The 19,161-nt window shown below is 57.1% G+C and overlaps 1 protein-coding gene across 4 annotated transcripts; it reads left to right on the forward strand.

Annotated features, from left to right (window-relative positions):
* The first annotated feature begins 2,104 nt into the window (after positions 1-2,104).
* LOC308668310 (very long-chain specific acyl-CoA dehydrogenase, mitochondrial-like) lies at positions 2,105-18,838 on the forward strand. 4 transcript variants are annotated; one of them, XM_081328112.1, is made up of 21 exons: positions 2,105-2,240; positions 2,542-2,694; positions 3,378-3,919; positions 9,116-9,234; positions 10,166-10,238; positions 10,363-10,427; positions 10,525-10,659; positions 13,177-13,321; positions 13,677-13,806; positions 13,919-14,044; positions 14,257-14,455; positions 14,552-14,656; positions 14,856-14,942; positions 15,250-15,312; positions 15,426-15,527; positions 15,999-16,096; positions 16,274-16,346; positions 16,871-16,943; positions 17,280-17,352; positions 17,426-17,501; positions 18,444-18,838. In XM_081328112.1, exons 2-21 carry the CDS (start codon positions 2,639-2,641, stop codon positions 18,579-18,581), a joined length of 2,478 nt encoding a protein of 825 aa, XP_081184238.1. In that variant the 5' UTR covers positions 2,105-2,240; positions 2,542-2,638; the 3' UTR covers positions 18,582-18,838. The 4 variants fall into 4 exon arrangements, with proteins under 4 accessions (XP_081184238.1, XP_081184240.1, XP_081184239.1 ...); XM_081328114.1 differs by having other exon boundaries at positions 3,546-3,919; XM_081328113.1 differs by lacking the exon at positions 14,856-14,942.
* Positions 18,839-19,161: the final 323 nt, after the last annotated feature.

Consider the following 19,161-nt stretch of genomic DNA (forward strand, 5'->3'; position numbering starts at 1 on the left):
ATTCACGGCTCAATTTTGAAGATCACATAGGAGCCGTGACCAGGGGGGCTTTTGCACAGGTTCGCCTGGTGCGCCAGTTGCGTCCCTATCTGGACCGAGACGCCCTACGCACAGTCACTCATGCGCTTGTGACCTCCCGTTTGGACTACTGTAACGCTCTCTACATGGGGCTGCCCTTGAAGACCACTCGGAGGCTTCAACTGGTGCAGAATGCGGCCGCGCGAGTTGTAATGGGGGTTTCCCGATACTCCCATGTAACACCTCTACTCCGCGAGCTGCATTGGCTTCCGGTTGCCCTCCGGGTGAAATTCAAGGTGCTGGTTATCACCTATAAAGCCCTACATGGCCTGGGTCCGGGTTATTTGAGGGAACACCTGCTGCCGGCATCAAACGCCCTTCGCCCAGTGCGCTCCCACAGGGAGGGTCTGCTCAGGGTTCCGCCGGTGAGAGATTGCCGGCGGGTGACACCCAGGGATAGGGCCTTCTCAGTGGGAGCGCCTGCCCTCTGGAACCAGCTGCCGGTAGAGCTGAGGACTGCTCCCGACCTCCGATCATTCCGCCGGGGCCTGAAGACCTGGCTCTTTGAGCTCTCGGGCCCAGGCTGAGGAGAAAATTTTAACTGGGGTTTTAATGTACAGGGTGAATTTAATGCTTTTTAATTGGTTTTAACTTTTGTATGTTTTGATTTTTAATTCCCTGTAAACCGCCCTGAGTCCTCAGGGAAAGGGCGGTATACAAATGCAAATATTAAATTAAATTAAATTAAATTTTCACCTTTGGTCTCGGGTGGGGGGTGGCACTACCTCCCAGACAGACCCGGTGTGTCACCTGGAGGTTGTCTTGGCCTCTCGGCTCCTGCTCGCAGAGCAGAGGGCAGCCGTGGCTGACCGGAAGCCCAAGCCTTTGCTGGATAGCACCTTGCGTCACTGTCCCTCCCGGCATCTCTCCGGCTGGTTCATTTCTGACACATTGGGTGACGCCAGGAGAGGTGATTTTGGTCTAGTTTATTCATATACGGGCTGCCCAAGTCTATACAGTAAGAAAGAATTAAGAAGTACCGTACTATAGAGAGAATACGAAAGAAGCCTGTGGAAGAACAGCCCCACAAGTCTCCCCATTTGCGGGAAGAGTTATTGGAATGGGGTGCAGATCTCGGAGGGCAGCACTTCCAGAGAGAAGGCCGCTCCCTGGGGGGGGGCAGGCAGGGGCAGCAGCAGCAGCTGACCCTGGTCCCCTGGGTCTTCTCTGGCCATTGGACCGTCTGCTCCTCTGAAGCAATCCGAGAGCAGCGCCGTCTGAAGCGGCTTTTGTGGCTGAGCAGATTTGCATTTTTCTGTGCCAAGGGTCAAATCCCCTGCCGGCCAGGCTGTTAAGAAATTCTTGGAGTCATAGCAGTGATGAATGAGATTCCTGGCAAGATCGGAGCGGAGGAGGTGATAAGTCCAACTCCTTGTCCTGTCGTGTCCTTGGCCAAAGCTCTGGCAGGCTGGACCGTGGCTGTCTGGCGTGTGTTTACCTCAATTCCTCCTCGTAGGGCGGGGGTTTCCATGCTTCTCTCACAAGGCACAGCTGTGTCCCCTGCCTCCTGTTCACCCCACCCTCTCAGCCTCTTTCATTGGGGGGGGAGCAGAAGCTGCTGCCGTCTTCGCTTCTTGGCTCCTGCCTGGTTTTCTTCCTCTGACCCTCGGCTGCTATGTGGCTGGGCAGTCTTGGGCCTGATCCATGCCACTCTGGCGTTCCTCCTTCTTCCCCTCCTGCAGGCTGAGGGGAAGGCGGTGCTGATCACAGGCTGTGACAAGGGCTTTGGCCACGCCTTGGCCAGGCACCTCCACGGGAGAGGGTTCACCGTCTTTGCCGGCTGTTTGCTCCTGGTGAGGAACCCTGGGCTGGCATCACCTGGGCGAGGCTTTCAGGTTTCCTCCAGGAGTCGGGTGGGGGAGGGAGGGGGACTCACCTAATGCCTCCTCCTTAGTTTTGGCCCTCTGCGGGAGGTGGGCAGGGAGGAAGGCAACAGTACAGCTCCCATCAGCCCCAACAGGGCTGGGCTTGCCCTCAGCGGACCTCCCCTTAATGGTTTTTCTCCCTGCCTGTCCGACAGGACCAAGGAGGAGATGGCGCCCAGCAGCTGCGCCGCCTGGGCCCTGAGCGGATGCACGTCCTCCAGCTGGACGTGTGCTGCGAAGAGCAGGTGGCCGTTGCCTTCCGATACGTGGAGGCGCGGCTGGAGGATCCTGCCCAAGGTAATCGCCCCAGGCCCTTCCTCCCACCTGCCCAGGGGCCGGCTGCACCTGGCAGACAAGCGCATCTCGCCGGGCTTCCCAGCGGGCAGGGGCCAAACTGGGCTCCATGTGTGGGTCCCTTGGTTTTCCCCAGCTCTGTTTGGCTGCACCCAACTCTTTGGCCGCCTGTGCTGCCGAGTCTCTCGCCTCTCTGGACAGGTCATTTCAGGCGGCTGGTGAGATGGGCTTCCTTGGGAGGAGGAGGAGGAAGCTGCCCTGCACTCACAAATCCTCAAGGAGGGTCTCCTCTCTTGCGGGGCAGGTCTGTGGGGCTTGGTGAACAATGCTGGAATCGCCTCTTTTGGAGACGTGGAATTCACCAGCGTGGAGAAGTACCAGAGGGTGGCTGACATCAACTTATGGGGGACCATCCGTGTGACAAAAGCTTTTCTGCCCCTAATTCGCAGGGCCAGAGGTAAGAAAGAGGGTCTACAGGGATTGGGGGCCACCAGGACACACTTCTGAAGGCCCTTTGGCCTCTGGGCACAGCACCTTGCACAGGAGTGGACGGGCAGCAGAGCTCCGCCTGCACCTGCCCTGTCCAGCAAAGATTAGCCGATGTGCTGGGTGGCTCTGTTCACATGTACACTCAGACTTCCAATGCCCGGGGAGTCAGTGGCAGAGTTAACATACAGAGCAGGTCTGCAAGAGTTTGCATCCTCCGTGTAACACTGGCATTCCAGCAGTGCCTTGTGCAAGAATTAGCAGGGGTGGGCTAGGGGGTGGGCAGAGGAAAGATCCCCAGGCATGGAGGAAGAAGGAAGAGGGAGGGGAAAGCAGAGGCCTGCCAGGGACTTGCATGTTCTACCCCCCCCCCAGGGCAAGAAGCCAACCACACTTAGGTCTCCCATTTTGGGATAATGAGATCCCAAAAGTGACTGAGACTCTGCCCAAGCAGTTACCTCTGTGGCCTGGCTACCTCCCAGTAGGAAGGGGGCCTTCTAGAGAACAACTGGTGGAGCCTCTGGGGAGTTCTTTCCAAGGCCAGACCCTGAGCTGGGTGACCTGCCTGGTTCTCGGCTCCCCTCCCTCCGTGCTGTTCTCTCCCACTGACGTCACCCCCTCCCCAGAGCAGTTCTGGTCTCTGCTCCCCTCCAGGGCGGATCGTCAACATGAGCAGCATGCTGGGCCGGATGGCCAGGCCGATGCGCTCCTCCTACTGCGTCTCCAAGTTCGGGGTGGAGGCCTTCAGCGACTGCCTACGGCAGGAGATGTATCGCTGGGGCGTCTCGGTGGTGGCCATCGAGCCGAGCAACTTCGTCGCAGCCACAGGGATCCTGACCCCCGAGGGCATCGAGGGCGAGGGCGAGCGCATGTGGCGTGGGGCCAGCGAGGCCGTCCGGACAGATTACGGAGAGGCCGACTTCCAGGAGAAGCTCTCTCGGATGAAGGGCTTTGCGCACAGCGGCCTGCGGGACATCTCCCCGGTCTTGGATGCCCTGACCGAAGCCCTCGCCGCACGTCACCCCTACAGCCGCTACACCCCCATGGAAGCCTCCTGGTGGCTCCGTCTGCAGGCTGCAACCCACCTGCCCACCGCCCTGGCCGACTGGCTCTTTGTCAGCTAGGCTGCCCCGGGTCAAGCGGAGAAGCCGTCCCTCGCTGCCAACTCCGAGGGGGTGTTGCGGAGTCATGTCCAGGTGAATAAAAAGCAATCATAGTAGCCAAGTTAGCCAGGTGAGGGAAAAAATCCCAAATCCTTATAGACAATCTCTTAATCAGCACAGCTGAAAGGGTCACAAAATAGGCGCAACTCCCCGCTAGTGCAAGATGCTTGGGGTGGGGAGCCCATTTTAACAGAATAACAAGAGTTAGCAGGGACCTTGGAGGTCTTCTAGTCCAGCCCCACTCCCCACCCGCATCCCACTCAGGCAGGAAATTTTTAGAAGATGGTGCAAACCCTCATTTGTCTGGTGCGCCCTTGAATCCCCAACCCTCCCGCCGAGTCCACCCGGCTGGAGCCACGGTGAGGGGGAGCCGCAGTGGGACCCGAGTCGCCTGCAGACAACATGCCTGGAAGCGGGAATGAGGTTTTCGTACGTGGTCCAAACTATGTAATTTCAACCGACTTTAATTAAATTTTTAGATTTAAGTACACTTGGCTTAATGTTTGCCCTGCCTGCCTCCTTGCTGGGGCCGCAACCCCGAACCGTAGCCTGGCCAGGATCGGCACCACCTGAGCAGCCTGGCATTCTGGCCTGGCTAGGCCTGCTGGGGAAAGACGAGACCCAAGAAAGGCCCAAACCTGGTTGAGGATGAAACCCAGCTTCCCTTTCCCACCAGGGGGCGCTCTTGGGGACCACTTTTCATGCAGCCAACCACCCCAAGCAGAGCCAGCTGGAGGGCTGGGGAGCCCCCACCCTCTTGCGCCTCCCTGGGGGGGGGGTCTGTGCTCTGTTTGCATGGGGGGGGAGGGAGACATAACCAGACGTAGCTGGGGGCTCTATTGATCTAATACGACAATAATCAAGGAGAGAAGCAACCTGGAATTAAGGAGAAAATTAATTAATTAACCAATGGAACGGACGTTGCCTTCAGACGTGGGTGCTTCATCCCTGGAGGCTTATAAGAAGAGACTGGACATCCACCTGTCTGAAATGGTATAGGCTCAATCCTGCTTGAGCAGGGGGCTGGACTAGAATACCTCCCAGGTCCCTTCCAGCTCTATTCTGATGGATATTGGTTACTCTTTTGTGGTGCAGGCCACATGGGGATGTTACATGCATGGAGAGTTAGGGGAGGGTAGTTGAAGAGGGTTACTTCAGTTAGGTGAAACGTGTTGTGTGAATGGCCCAGCCTTGTGCCTGTTTGGCATCCTCCTTTTTTTAAAAAAAAAATAATTCCATTTATATCCCGCCCTTCTCCGAAGACTCAGGGCGGCTTACAAGCTTAGCAGTAGCCTTCATTCTATGTATATGCCTGCTTGTTAGGGCTTTCACACACACCCCAAGCGGCATTATTACAAAGTCAGCTTAATTGCCCCCAACAATCTGGGTCCTCATTTTACCTACCTCGGAAGGATGGAAGGCTGAGTCAACCTTGAGCCTGGTGGGATGCGAACCTGCACTAATTGCAGGCAGCTGGTGTTACTTAAGGAGGCATTAGCCCACTGCTCCACCAAGGCTCTTATGCAGGGAGGCAAGCATAACTCTCCTCACAACGGTCCTCAGCCTCCCCTGAGTCAGACTGGGCCTCTCCTCACCAGCTCAGGGGGCGGAGGGGGGGTCCTCCCCTTCATAACAGCCCTGGGGTCTGCGTCATCCCCCCCCCTGCCCATGGTGACCCCGGCTGTGCTGTTGCTAGGAGACCCGGTCCAGTCGCTGCCAAGGAAGGGCCATATAGCCCCCAAGGCCAAAGTCTGCTTCCCTTGGGCAGCAATGCCCCCCCTCTTCCCTGGGGAGGGAGAGGCGTCTGCTGGGGCCCTAAAAGCCTTGCTGGGCCTCCCGCCACACTGGCCGAGGGGACCCAGGGCTGCCTCCCTGGGGCCATCTGCAGAGGGGATCTGGAAAGGGCCAGCAGCCAGGCCGGGCCTAGGAAGGGAGCCAAGGCTGCACTGCCACAACTGCCGGACTGTCCCTGCAGTGTCCTTGCTGGAGGTTTTGGGCAGAGGCCGGCCTTCCCTGCTGCTGCCGCCCCCTCCTTCCTGCAGCTGGAGGGAGGGGCCGGCTGGAGACCCTCGCTGGCCTCCTGTCCGGGTGGGGGGCAACTGGCCGCCATTGCAGATTGAGTCCCTCCTTGGCAGGAACATTTCAGAGAGTGGAGGGTCGTGTGCTGAGCTGCCCCCCCTTCTCGATCTCTGCAGCTGCCACTTTGGCCCAAGACTTTGGTGGGCGCTCAGGGCACAGCCCAGCCCGTTTCAGTTCACGGCAGGTTCCAGCGCCCCACTTAGGCCTTTACCTATCCTGGCATGGCCTTTGCTGCTTTGCGCCCATCCCTCCCCTGGGAGGAGGTCCTTCCTTGCCACAGGCAGGGCGTGTGAAGGGCAGGTGGGTGAATTTCCCTGCCTTTGTTGCCCTCCCTCCTGCCAAAGGCCATCATCCTCCTCAAAATGGGGGGGGCAGAAGATGAGGGCTGACCGAGGGCTGGACAGGTAGGTGCAGCCGTCAGCCAGTCCATCCGTGCAGCTCCCTTTGGTTTTGTTCCAGACCTTTCTACCTTAAAGGAGCCGATCAACATTCCTGGCTCTCCGTTATGTCTGCCCCTTCTTAGTGTTCCCATCACCCATCGGCCTGCTCTGTTCTGGCTGCCACACTGATTTCGGGGAGGGGTGGCAGGAGAAGCACAGGGAAGGCTGGGTTAATTTGCAGGCAGGCCAGGAAAAGGCAGTCGGTGGATGATGGATGCTGTGCAGGTAGAGAGAGAGAGAGACTGCTAAAGGCTCCCAGGGAGGAGATTTGTGTTGCCTGGACATCAGCCCAGCTGGGTGGATGGGAAACAAAACGGAGTTCAGGCTGACCATTTACTTAAAGTTACTTAACTGGGGTCGCTCTACCAGCGATCCTGCCGGGCCTAGCACTCCTGCAGGTCCTCCCTGCAGCTGGGGGGACGCCAAGCCAGGTGGAAGGGAGGAAGAGCTGGGCTGGGGGAGAACGGAGACGGGCTCTGCTCTCAAAGAAGACCACCACGCTGAGAGAAGGCAAAATCCTGCATTTTTTCAAGAACTGGAAAAATTACAAAATGCATCAACCTGGCCATCAAAACTGCGAGATTATGGATGAAATGTGTAACCGTGATACCCATTGTCATCGGGGCACTGGGAACTATGTCCAAAAATTTTGCAAAATACATCAAGAAACTGCAGCTTCCTGCAATAGCTCCAGCAAAGCTACAAAAAACTGCACTACTCGGAACATCTTACATTTTAAGGAGGTACCTGGCTGATACCTAGGATGCTGGCAGCAACCCGTGCCAACCATTAGTGCCAGTCAATTTGAGTGTTCAGTTGACTGAGTTTCATGCTTTATGAATAAAAGTTTTATATAACAATAAATGCATACAAAGTCAAAATTGAGAAGACAGCAACAGACAGTAAGTGCAAAGAAGCTGAAGGAACAGTGGACCACCTGGTGAGCTGCTGCCAGAAGATCGCACAGACTGACTACAAGCAGCGGCATGACAAAGTAGCAACAATGGTGCATTGGAAGATCTGCAAGAAATATTGAGATTGCCGGCGGATGACACCCAGGGATAGGGCCTTCTCAGTGGGTGCGCCTGCCCTTTGGAACCAGCTGCCAGTGGAGCTGAGGACTGCCCCCGACCTCCGTTCATTCCGCCGGGACCTGAAGACCTGGCTCTTCGAGCGCTCTGGCCCAGGCTGAGAATTTTAATTTTAATTTTAATTTTAACTGGGGTTTTATTTATTCAGGGACGGATATAATTTTTTTTAATTTTTTTTTAACTTTTGTATTTTTGTTTTTAATCACCCTGTAAACTGCCCTGAGTCCTTCGGGAAAGGGCGGTATATAAATGTAATAAAATAAAATAAATAAATAAATAAATAAATAATAAATAAATAAAATTTGCCTATAAGCAAGAACTGGTGGGATCATAAAACAGAAAGTCATAGAAAATGATAAAGTTAAACTGCTCTGGGACTTCAGAATTCAAACAGACAAGCATCTGCAACGTAACACCCCAGACTTAACAACTGTCGATAAGAAAGACAAAAAAGTCTGCATAGTGGACGTGACAGTGCCTGGAGAAGATAACAAAATGCAAAGACTAACAAATAGAAACAGAACGACTGTGGCAAAGGCAAGCAAGGGTGGTACCAATAGTAATAGGCGCCTTGGGTGCAATCCCAAAACAACTGGAGCACCACTTGAAACCATCATCGGCATTGACAAAATCCCCATTACTCAATTGCAAAAGGCAGCCTTACTAGGAACTGCTTCCATCCTACGATGATATCTGTAATTCCACCAAACATCCACATCTGCCTATCCCAGGTCTTCGGTAAGGATTTGATAGGTAGACAAAAATGCCAAATCCAGTCTGAACATCTGGCTGACTGCGATGATTAATAACAACAACATAGAGTCGGAAGGGACCTTAAACTGCCAAAGCCACAATTCAGCCTGCAGGTCACCTGCCCGTCTGCTCTCCTGCCCAGTGGGGGAGACTGAGCTGAGGACGTCCAGCATGGTGAGCTCGTTGGCCCCACAGAGAGAAGGGGCAGTTGCAGGGTGGAAGGGTTTCACCTTGAAAGAAGGCAAGAACCTCTGGGCGACTCGGAGAGGTGTATCCCCGCCTGGCCTCCTCCTGGGAGCCCCTCTCGCCACCTCACCCCCTCTCTCCTTTGGGGCCCTCAGTAGCGACTTCTTCTTTTAAAAAAGCCTCGTCCGGCCAGGGAAGTTCCAGGCCCGGTTCTGGATGATGTCACAGAACGTCATCCTGCGGAGCCCAGTGACATCACACTGCGGAAGGCAGCCTGTTCCACGGGGCACCTTGGAGCCCACGGGTGTCGCTCTTCCTCGTGAGTTCAGGCCTTGTTGCTATGGGGAAGAGGCTGATGACCTCAGAAAAGGGGCACTGGGGCTGTTAGGGAAACACACCCAGAAGAAGAAGGGAAGCGTGGGCAGACCCTCCCAATAAGGTGTCTTTCCGTTATCCTGCAGTGTCCCGTTCCCTATCCGGTCTGCCTCGAGAAGGGCTGACAGTCGGCGGCCTCACAGAGGCTTCTGCTGCTGCAGGAGAGAGCATGGGGCACGGGGTCAGGTCACCTCAGCTGCCCCCTTCAGGGCTGCAGAAGATAACGGGGAAGGGGAGGCTGGAGTCAGCTTTGCAGGGAGACCCACTGCCCTGGAGCCTCTTCCTTCCTTCCTTCCTTCCTGCAGCGACCGGCCTGGGCTTCTCCAAGCAGGACAGAGAGGATGATCCGGCTGATGGAGGGCAGGGCGACCCTGGCCAGGTGGAGGCAGCTGTGCAGCAAGTCATTGGCCAAGTCCAGGCACAGGTACTTTGGCTCAGCCGCAGTGGACCAGCCCGATATCTGGTCACCAGGTGCATTTAGCACACCTGTTGGTCAGAAAGAGGCCACCGTAGACTGACAGGCTTTGCTTGGTATGGTCAGCAGCAAAAGCGGGGGTGGGGGACGTGAGCCAGATGGTGGGAAGAGGGTTGCTGGTGGAAGCCCCTTTCATCGACCTGGGAGGGAAGACGGAGTCAGGCTTACAGAAGCAGCCACAGCCCAACGATTTCTGCCCTGAAATTTGTTCCAAGGCTACACACGCTGTAAAACACACAGGAGCCCAGGTTCACACAACATCTGTGCCTGGCTTATTTGGGGCTCCATATGAATAAAACCAAAGAAGATGGGGGCCTAAATGAATCTCCCCAAAGATGCCCGTGAAAAAGCCAGTGGGGAGCAACGGAGGGCGTCTGGCATCCTGGCCAAAGCCTGGGCGAAGAGCCCCAGGAGGGCTGGGGAAGTTTGAATCTCTGCTCCAGATCGAAATCCTAAGCTCTCGGCAGTTCGAGGGGTTGGCAGAGGCCCATTCGCGCCTTCCAATTGGATGGCGTCTCCTTTTGCAGGCTGCTGTCTCCTTCCTATTTTGTGACCAACCAGAAAGTAAGATATTCTAAACTCATCAAGAAGGTAAGGAAGACCAGCCAACGAGATGGCTGCATCTCCTCTAGAAGCGGCTTTGACCATCTAGACCGGGATGGGGAAACCTCTGTGGCTCCTGGTCCGGGGGCACCCTGGAGACAGAGACCCCACCTGAAGAGAGACTGGGGCGAGTGATGCAGGGTGGCATCTCCCAGAGGGGGAGGGGGCATGCTCTGTGCTCCCCACCAACTCCGCTTTCTGACCTTCAACACGTGTGTCTGTCTGTGAGAATGGCAGAGAAGGCAGGACCAGACTAAATAGGAGTATTTTCCGCCAGGAATCAACATCGTTTGTGGAAAACCTATTCAACGGACACTTGGAGACGAAAAACCTCCTTCCTTTCCCCTCAGGTAAGGGGGTCGGGGCAGAGAGAAGGGATTCGAGGGTGCTGCGAGGCAGGACAGCTGACCAGACCCCGGGTGTTCGGGGCTGGCCGTGAGCCTCCTGTCCTGGCAGCCTCTCCGTTGCCCTCAGCTCTCTCGCCGGAGCAGGCCCAGGTCTTGCAAGCCATGGTGGACCCCTGCGCCCGATTCTTTGAGGTAAGGCCAACTGAGGTTTTCCTCCGCCCGAGCCCCCCCGAGAGAACGTCCTGGCTGGAGGGCTGTGCTGGCTCCCTTTCTGTCCGAACACCTGCAGGAAGTCAACGATGCGGCTGCGAATGAAGCGCTGGGCAGCATCGAAGAGGACACCGTGGCAGGCCTCAAGTCAATGGGCTGCTACGGGCTGCAGGTGCCCGAGGAGCTGGGGGGCATCGGGCTGACCAACACCCAGGTGAGGCCCTTGGGAGACTCCTGGAGGGAAGCAGGTGGTCCTCCTGGTCTGTCCTCCCCCACCGCTGGGGGTTGGGAGCACCCCCACCCGTCTGCGATGCAGAAGAGGCAAGCTCCCTCCTCCCCCGTTGCTCCCTGGGCCAGCATCCAAGGGAGGAGGGCGGAAAGGCTGGCCAGGGCCCTCTTCCTCATTGCTGCTGGCCGGGGGGGGGGGGAGACAAAGGGACTAAGAGGAAAGATTCTTTGCAGCTCTGGGCTGTCCTGGGGGGTCCCGGGTGCTCTCTGGGCCTGGCTGTTTCCTTGCAGACTTTCACGACCCAACTAGGGAACTAGCACTAGAAGGGGGGACGGGCGGGCTTGGGCTCTGTTTATAAACAGAACAGGTGGTCCCAGGCTTACGACCACAATTCAGCCCAGAGTTTCTGTAGCCAAGCAAGATAGTTGTTAAGTGAGTTTTGCCCCATTTTACAACCTTTCTTGCCTGTAAGCAGCTCTCACGAGAGATTGATGGGTCGTTAAGGTGCTTCCAAGTAAAAAAGGCAGGATGCAGAGATGCAGTCATTATGAAGCTTTATTCATCGATAGGTTATATAAAAAGAGCTATATGGCATGGAGGCATCCATGCTTGTATGATAGAGAGAGAATGCATGCAAGAGAGAAAGATGAGAAGGGCTAGAACAAAGAGCAACCCCTGAGCAGAGGTATTTATGGGGGGTCTCGGCCCCTCCCTAACGATAAAACACTCTCTCCAATGGGGCTGCAGGGGTCTGAGACCCCTGACTCATCAGTGAAAGCAAAGAAGCCTCTTTGCTCCCATCTGATGACCTTTTTGGGTTACTGCCAATGGCTGGCACAAAACATCTAACATTGCCACAAATCTATTGCCACAAAGCTATTCTCCAAAGCACAGGAGAAGGCAGGACAAGAAGCAACGGATGGAGACTAATCAAGGAGAGAAGCAACTCCTTGCCTCCAGAAGCGGTGAATGCTCCAACAATGGAAGTTTTTAAGAAGAGACTGGACAGCCATAGGGTTTCCTGCTTGAGCAGGGGGTTGGACTAGATGACCTCCAAGGTCCCTTCCAAATCTATATTTATATATTTATATTTATATTTATTAAACTTATATACCGCCCTTCTCCCGTAGGACCCAGGGCGGTTCACAAGGCAATTAAAACAACATTACAATACAAAAATTAATAGCAATTAAAATAGATTAAATTTTCCTTGATTAAAATCTAAAACCCCTATATCTCTGATTAAAAACCCAATTACAATAAGTTAAAAAATTAAAAAATCCTCAGTCCTGGCCGGAAAGCTCAAAGAGCCAGGTCTTCAGGTCCCGGTGGAACGAACGGAAATCAGGGGCAGTCCTAAGCTCTACGGGTAGCTGGTTCCAGAGGGCAGGCGCGCCCACAGAGAAGGCCCTCCTCCTGGGTGTTGCCCGCCGGCAATCCTTTGCCGGCGGCACCCTGAGAAGGCCCTCCCCTTCCCCACAAGACGAAGGGAACTTGATGCCGGCAGCAGGTGTTCCCTCAGATATCCTGGACCCAAGCCATTTAGGGCTTTGTAGGTCATCACCAGCACCTTGAATCTCACCCGGAGGGCAACCGGGAGCCAATGCAGCTCACGGAGGTGTTATATGGGAGTATCGGGAGGCCCCCATCACAACTCGCGCGGCTGCATTCTGCACCAGTTGAAGCCTCCAAGTGGTCCTCAAGGACAGCCCCATGTAGAGAGCATTGCAGTAGTCTAACCGAGAGGTCACGAGCGCATGAGTGACCGTGCGCAAGGCATCTCGGTCCAGATAGGGCCGCAACTGGCGCACCAAATTTACTACTACTATTACTACTACTATTATTATTATTGCTATTATTATTATTATTATTATTATTATTATTATTATTAAATGTTAAATCATTGCAGCTATTAAGTTAATCACATGGTTGTTAAGTGAACCTGACTTCCCATTGACCTTCCTGGTCAGAAGGCCGCAAAAGGGGATCACGACACCCTGGGATGCTGCAACCATCATAAATACAGGCCAAGCGCCCGAATTCTAATCACTTGTCCATGGGGATGCTGCAACGGTCGTAAGAGTGAAAAACGATCATGTCACTTTTTTCATTGCTGTTGTAACTCCGAATGGTTGTAAGCCAAGGACTGCCTGTAGGTTTGGTAGCGCCTTGATCTGGGTGCTGCTTGATTGCCTGCTGCTGCTGCACCCTGCTTAACAACCCAGAAAGAATCAAGCAAGGAACGGCCCAACCGAGGAACAAGCCAGGAGAAAACCGCATTCCCACCAACGCTGGCGGGGCAGCCACTGTGTGCAAACAGAGCGCAAAGAAGGCTTCTCCACCTGAGCACATGTTCCCTGGTCAGAGACAGCCAAGCTTAGAGAGCCCCGAGGCCAAGGATAGGGGGGTGGGGGTGGCTGAGCCGCCTCGCAGCCCCCTGACGCTGTCTTTCCTCCTCCTCCTCCTCCTCCTCCTCCTCCTCCTCCTCCTCCTCCGTGGCAGTACGCTCGCATGGTGGAGGTGGTTGGGATGCACGATCTCGGCGTGGGCGTCACCCTTGGTGCCCACCAGTCTATTGGCTTCAAGGGCATCCTCCTCTTCGGAAACCAGAGCCAAAAGGAAAAATACCTCCCCAGGCTGGCATCTGGTAGGCTGAGCCCCCCCCTAAAAAAAAGCACATTGGCTGGGTGAGGGGCCTCCCATACCGAAGGAACAAGGTGGAGGGACGGCTGTACCCGGCGTGAGCTGAGCCAGGGAGGGGCAGGAGCGGGCCCAGATCTCAACACACAATGTGCCTGTATGTGTGAATATCTGCTAGGTCTGGACTCTTGCCCCCCCCCAAAAAAAACATGGTTGGAAGCAAGAGTTAGCCTCTTGGCACCATTTCCGAAGGCCAGAGAGCTCCAGGTGGAAGGAGGGCGGGGAGGGGGGTCCTTGGCGGGCCCTTGGCAGGGCTGCCCTCGTCTCCCAGAAAGACCGGGCTCCCCTCTTTCTCGTCCCAGGCGAGGTGTACGCGGCCTTCTGCCTGACCGAACCGTCGAGCGGCTCGGACGCAGCCTCCATCCAGACGGTGGCCGAGCTGAGCCCCTGCGGGGGCTTCTACACGCTCAATGGGAGCAAGATCTGGATTAGGTGAGGAGGAGGGAGGGGGGGCGCTGAGTTGGGCAGGGGGCTACCAGGCTGGTCGCTGGGCTCCATGGCTTGTGGCCAGCCACTAGCCTGGTCCTCCTCACCTCCCTTCCAGCAATGGGGGCACGGCAGAGATTTTCACGGTGTTTGCCAAGACTCGCATCAAAAATGTCACCACGGGGGAGGAAAGGGAGACGATCTCGGCCTTCATTGTGGAGCGAGCCTTTGGGGGGGTGAGCAGGTGAGTCGAGGGGCCCCTGCGAGAGCGGGGGAAGGTGCTGCAGCCCTGGGCCTTCCTTCCCCTCCCTCATCTGTTCTGAGACTCATCACTGTCCCCTCGGGTGTGGGAAGAGGCTGCTGCCCCTGCAAGCCCCCCTACCCATCTAAGGGAGAGAGGGAGGATCGCCCAGCTGAGCTGGCTCTGATCTGCCCTGGTCCCTCTGTGCCCTGCAGCGGCCCTCCGGAGCAGAAGATGGGCATCACGTGCTCCAACACGGCCGAGGTGCACTTTCAGGATGTGAAGGTGCCCGTGGAGAACCTGCTGGGGGGGCTCGGCAGAGGCTTCCAGGTAGCCATGCACATCCTCAACAACGGCCGCTTCGGCATGGCTTCAGCACTGGCCGGCACCATGCGTGGTGTCCTCCTCAAGGCGGTATGCTGGCAAGGAGGCCACCGTGCCTGCGGTAGGGGGCCCCTCCCCTGGGCCAAGCCCCCCCCCCCCGAGGTTGCTTACTCTGGCTCTGTGCAGGTGAACCACGCGGCAGACCGGCAGCAGTTTGGAAAACCCATCAGCCGCTTTGGGGGCATTCAGGAGAAACTGGCACACATGGCCTTGTTGCTCTATGTGACTGAGGTGAGTGTGGCCGGCCAGCCCCCCCTTGGGTCCCCCCCCTCGGCCCTGGGTGCCCCCCTCCTGGACTTTCGGCCAGTATAAAATCGCCTGCAAGATGGGCTTCAGGCGGCTGCCACAGACTCCCCATTGTGGGGGGGGCAGAGCCTGGGGGGGCAGGGCCCAGGTGTGAGGCTGCCCAGCAGTGCCCTGCCCCTTGCAGGCCATGGCCTACGTGCTGAGTGCCAACATGGACATGAAGGCGCCCGACTACAAGCTGGAGGCGGCCATCAGCAAGATCTTTGCCTCCGTGAGTGGCTTGGGAGGGGGGCAGCCCTGCTTTCCAGGAGGGTGAGCAGCAGCTGTGGAGGCTTGCCCTGGTCCCCGGTGGGTGGGGGGCAGGGGGGCTAGGCGGCTGGCCACTGGCACCCTGCAGTTTAAGTGGAGCACCCTCTGGGCCGGGAGGCTCCAACTGGCTCTGGGCAAGTGTCCGTGCCTGGCCTGCTGGCATTTGGCCGCAGCTCCAGAGCCTCTTGGAGCCGGAGCTGCTGACCCTTCCTGGCCATGGGGTGGGGGTGGGGGGCTGGGCCAGTCAGCCTTGCTGTTCGTGTCCCCAGGAGGCGGCCTGGACTGTGACCGACGAAGGCATCCAGATCCTGGGTGGGATGGGGTACATGAAGGTAAGTCCCGCTAGGCTGGGCGGGGTCTCCTGGGTCGGGAGATGAACGGACTCCTCCCAGGCTGGGTCGGGGCCCAGCAGGACCCCCTGCAGGCTGCTGGTTTCCCTGGGCAGGAGACCGGCGTGGAGAAAGTCATGCGTGACCTGAGGATCTTTCGCATTTTTGAGGGCACCAACGACATTCTGCGCTTGTTCGTGGCTCTGTCAGGCATGGAGGCAAGTCAGGCCATCTCGGGCGGCCAGTGTGGTCCTCTCGGGCAGCCCGTCCAGGACAAGCAGTGCCCGAAGCGCTGGGATCCCCTCCCCACCTTGAGAAGCCACTTCTCGGGGGGGCTTTCGGAGAGAGCCCCCTTCAGAGTCAACCTGGCTCTTTGCCCTCCCCAAGGCTGAGCATGAAACCTTTCCGCTCCTTTGCTGCTCCAGCTTGTGCAGCCACCCTCTTGCCCCCCCCCCGGCACTCAAGCAGCGGCCTCCCCCTTAAAGCCCTGGCAGAGCGCCCACCCCTTCCTTGCCTGGGTGCCCGGCCGAAGCACGCTCTGGTCCCTGCACACTTGCCGGGCCAGAGCATCCCTTTCCCTGGAGCTCAGCCATCCCACCCTGGCGCCCTAAAGTGTGTGTGTGTGGGGGGGAGGAGTTCCGACCGCTTGGGGAGGCTGCCCCAGGACAGAACCTGCTCTCTGCTCTCAGTATGCTGGGCAGGCCCTGAGCGGCCTGCGCAAGAACCTCTCCGACCCCCTGGTGCACATGGGATCCATCTACAAGGAGGTGGTGATACGAGCGAAACGGTGAGGCTCCCTCCCTGGGGGGGGATCTGGGGCTGAGGAGGCTCTCCCATTCCGCAACAGCTGCACTGAAGAAACCCCCCCCCCCCGTGGCCCTCCCAGGGCTTCCAAGGTGCCGCTCTGATTCCCCCCCCCCGTGCCACATTCCTATTCAGCAGATCCCCACTTTCTCTCCTGCAGCAAAGTTGGGGTCCCCACTGGCCAGACGCTGCAGGGTCTCGTCCACCCAGAACTGGAGGACTGCGCTGCTCTGGTGAGAGAGCCAGGGGAGGCTCAGCACGGCAGGCAGCTTCCTCTGGGCATAGTTGGCAGCCCAGTAGCTTTCTCTGCTCCGGGCGCCCGAGCTCCTGTCCGAAGGAGCCTTCCATGCAGCTGGGACCCTTCCAAGTTGCCGGGGGCCTCGTCCAAGGGCCCTTCTGGACGGAGCTCTGCTCAAACCCTTTCCTCTCTGGACCCCCTTCCAGGGCTAGAAGATGCCCTGAGGGGCTTCCAAGAGCGGCTGCCCTCCTCCAGGGGTGGCTCCTGGGTGTCCCCAGGAAAGAAGCCAAGATGGCTTTCCTACACGCCTCCTCTTCCTCTGGGGGCAAGCAGGCGATGCCCAAGCCCCTTCCCCACAGACGCCCCACACTGGTGCCTCAGGCTCAGCCACTGGCGCGAGAAGAAGAGCTGAGCAAGACATGAGGGGGGTGGGGAACATCTGGAGGAGAGGGCCCTTGCCTTGGGGATCATGGGGCCACATTCAGCTGAGGGCCCCCCATGTCTCTCCTCCCCTGCAAGGTCACCAGAGCCGTGGAGCTGTTTGGAGAGGCCATCGAGAGTCTGCTCCTGAAGTACGGCACAGCAGTGACAGGTACAAGCCCTGAGGGGAGCGGCTCTGCCAGGCATCCTGGGCACCCATCGTCCCCACTCCCTCCTGGGGCCCAGAGGCTCCCCCCGCTGGACTCTTCCAGAAGCAAGGCTGATTCTCTCGGGGGTGGGGTGGGGGTGGTGGAAGGTGGAATTCACAGCCCCAGACCAGCCAAAGTGACAGATGTTTCCACTGTGGAAATGTGTGTGGGGGGGGGCTGCTCTGCAGGACCCACAGCAACATTGGGGGTGGCTGCAAAAGAAGCTGGACGTCACCCGGAGGGAGGTGCAAGGTGAGAGCTGCCCAGGGGCCTGATTGCCCTTCCGGGATTCTCCCCAGACAAGCAGTTCCACCTGAGGCGCGTGGCAGATGCTGCCATAGACACCTATGCCATGGCCGTGGCTTTATCCAGGTAGGAGGAAGGAGGGGGGATGGGATGGGAAGCAGGTGCCTGTGAAAGGAGCCTCATCTATCTCCCCTTCCAGGGCCAGCCGCGCCCTCTCCCTGGGCCAGCCCACCGCTCAGCACGAGAAGCTTTTGTGCCAGACGTGGTGTCTGCAGGTAACACAGACAGGGGCAGTTCCCGGGCTCCGATTGCTCTTGGGCAGCGCTGCTTGCCTGGTGGGTTCCTAGTTTGGGGGGGGCCTGCTCGGGGCCCTGCCGGCTTTGACCCCCTATCTGCTGCCCCTTCCCGCTTGCAGCCTGCTGGCCGTCTCCTCCCAAGCTATGGGGCACGAGGCAAGGTGTAGCATGACAGCCCCTGCTTCCCTCCTACCAATGGAGGGGTTAGGCTTCGGCAAAACACCTGGCAGTAGCCACAGCTTCCTGTCAGCTGTCTGGCTCTGACCTCAGCTGAGGGCCTTCTTAGAGCCCAGACAGATCAGCGCAGAAGCCACATCAGGGACCCTTGCCTTGTGCTAGGCTTGAAGGGGCAGCCCCCTCACCACGGATCACAACTCCTCTGGCTGGCCTGAAGGTGCGCTGCGCCAGTTTATGCCCAGACTCCTTCCCCCTTGATTCAGCACCTCTGAGAAGAGGGTCTTCAAAAGGAGGAGTTGGGGGTGACAGTGTTCCAATATTTGAGGGGCTGCCAAAAAGAAGGGGGGTGTCCACCTCTTCTCCAAAGCCCCTGAAGGCAGGACAAGAGGCAACAGATGGAAACTAATCAAGGAGAGAAGCAACCTGGAACCAAGGAGAAATTTTCTGACAGTGAGAACAATCAATCAGTGGAATAACCTGCCTCCAGAAGTTGTGCGTACTCCAACACTGGAGGTTTTTAAGAAGAGTTTGGGCAGCCATGTGTCTGCGGTAGCATAAGGGGGTTGGACTAGGTCCCTTCCACCTCTGTTATTCACGGGGATAATAGCGTGGCTTGCACCCTGTTGCCAGAAGGGAATGTGGTGAGACCCTCCTACAAAAACACTGCACAACCTGTCTTCCATTTGGGGGAGGCTTTCTCCCCGGCGTAGGTGGACTGATCCAGGCTTCTCTCTCTCTGCATAGGCCTTCCAGCGAGTGCAGGCATCTCTGCAGGAAGCCAAATCTGCCAGCTGGGAAGAGGTCTTCACCAGCATGAAGCTGATCTCGGACGCCTTGGTGCAGCACAGGAGCACCGTGGCTCCCCACCCTCTGGGCTTTTAAAACTGGGTTTTATTTAGCATGGAACCAAATAAATGCTTATATGATCCTTCTACTAAAGCGGTCTTCACATGATTTGCTGGTGTCTCTGTGCTCTTGTCGTTGTGTGTGGGCAGCTCTTCACATCTGGAGAACTGACTGACTGGCGTTCAAGATGAAGGAAGTCAGTTCCCTTGCTCAACGCCCCCCAAAGTCCCAGTCCTGCCCCAAATGCAAAGCAGCACATACTGGAGAAAAGCCTGCAGCTCCTGCTGGACACTTTTTGGATTATGTGCTATCAAGTTGGTGACAACTCTTAGCAACCAGACGGGTAGATTTTCTCCAGGACAATCAGTCCATTCAACAAAGCGTATTGACTTAGAAGCAGCCTATAAGCTTGTAAAGAGTCAGATCAATTGAGGGACCGACCACATCACTGACAGCCGGCCACCTCACCCAGCTGTCTCATGTGACCCCCAAACAGGGTCACCTCTCCCCCACGCAATCTTTGCACCATGTGACCTGTCAACGTCAGGGCCAACCGACCACATATCACACAAGACCATTTAAAAGCAGAGGACTGAAACAAGATGCTTTAACTGAA

Source organism: Vipera berus (assembly GCF_964194415.1).
Source record: "Vipera berus genome assembly, chromosome: 5".
Taxonomy (NCBI): Eukaryota; Metazoa; Chordata; class Lepidosauria; order Squamata; family Viperidae; genus Vipera; species Vipera berus.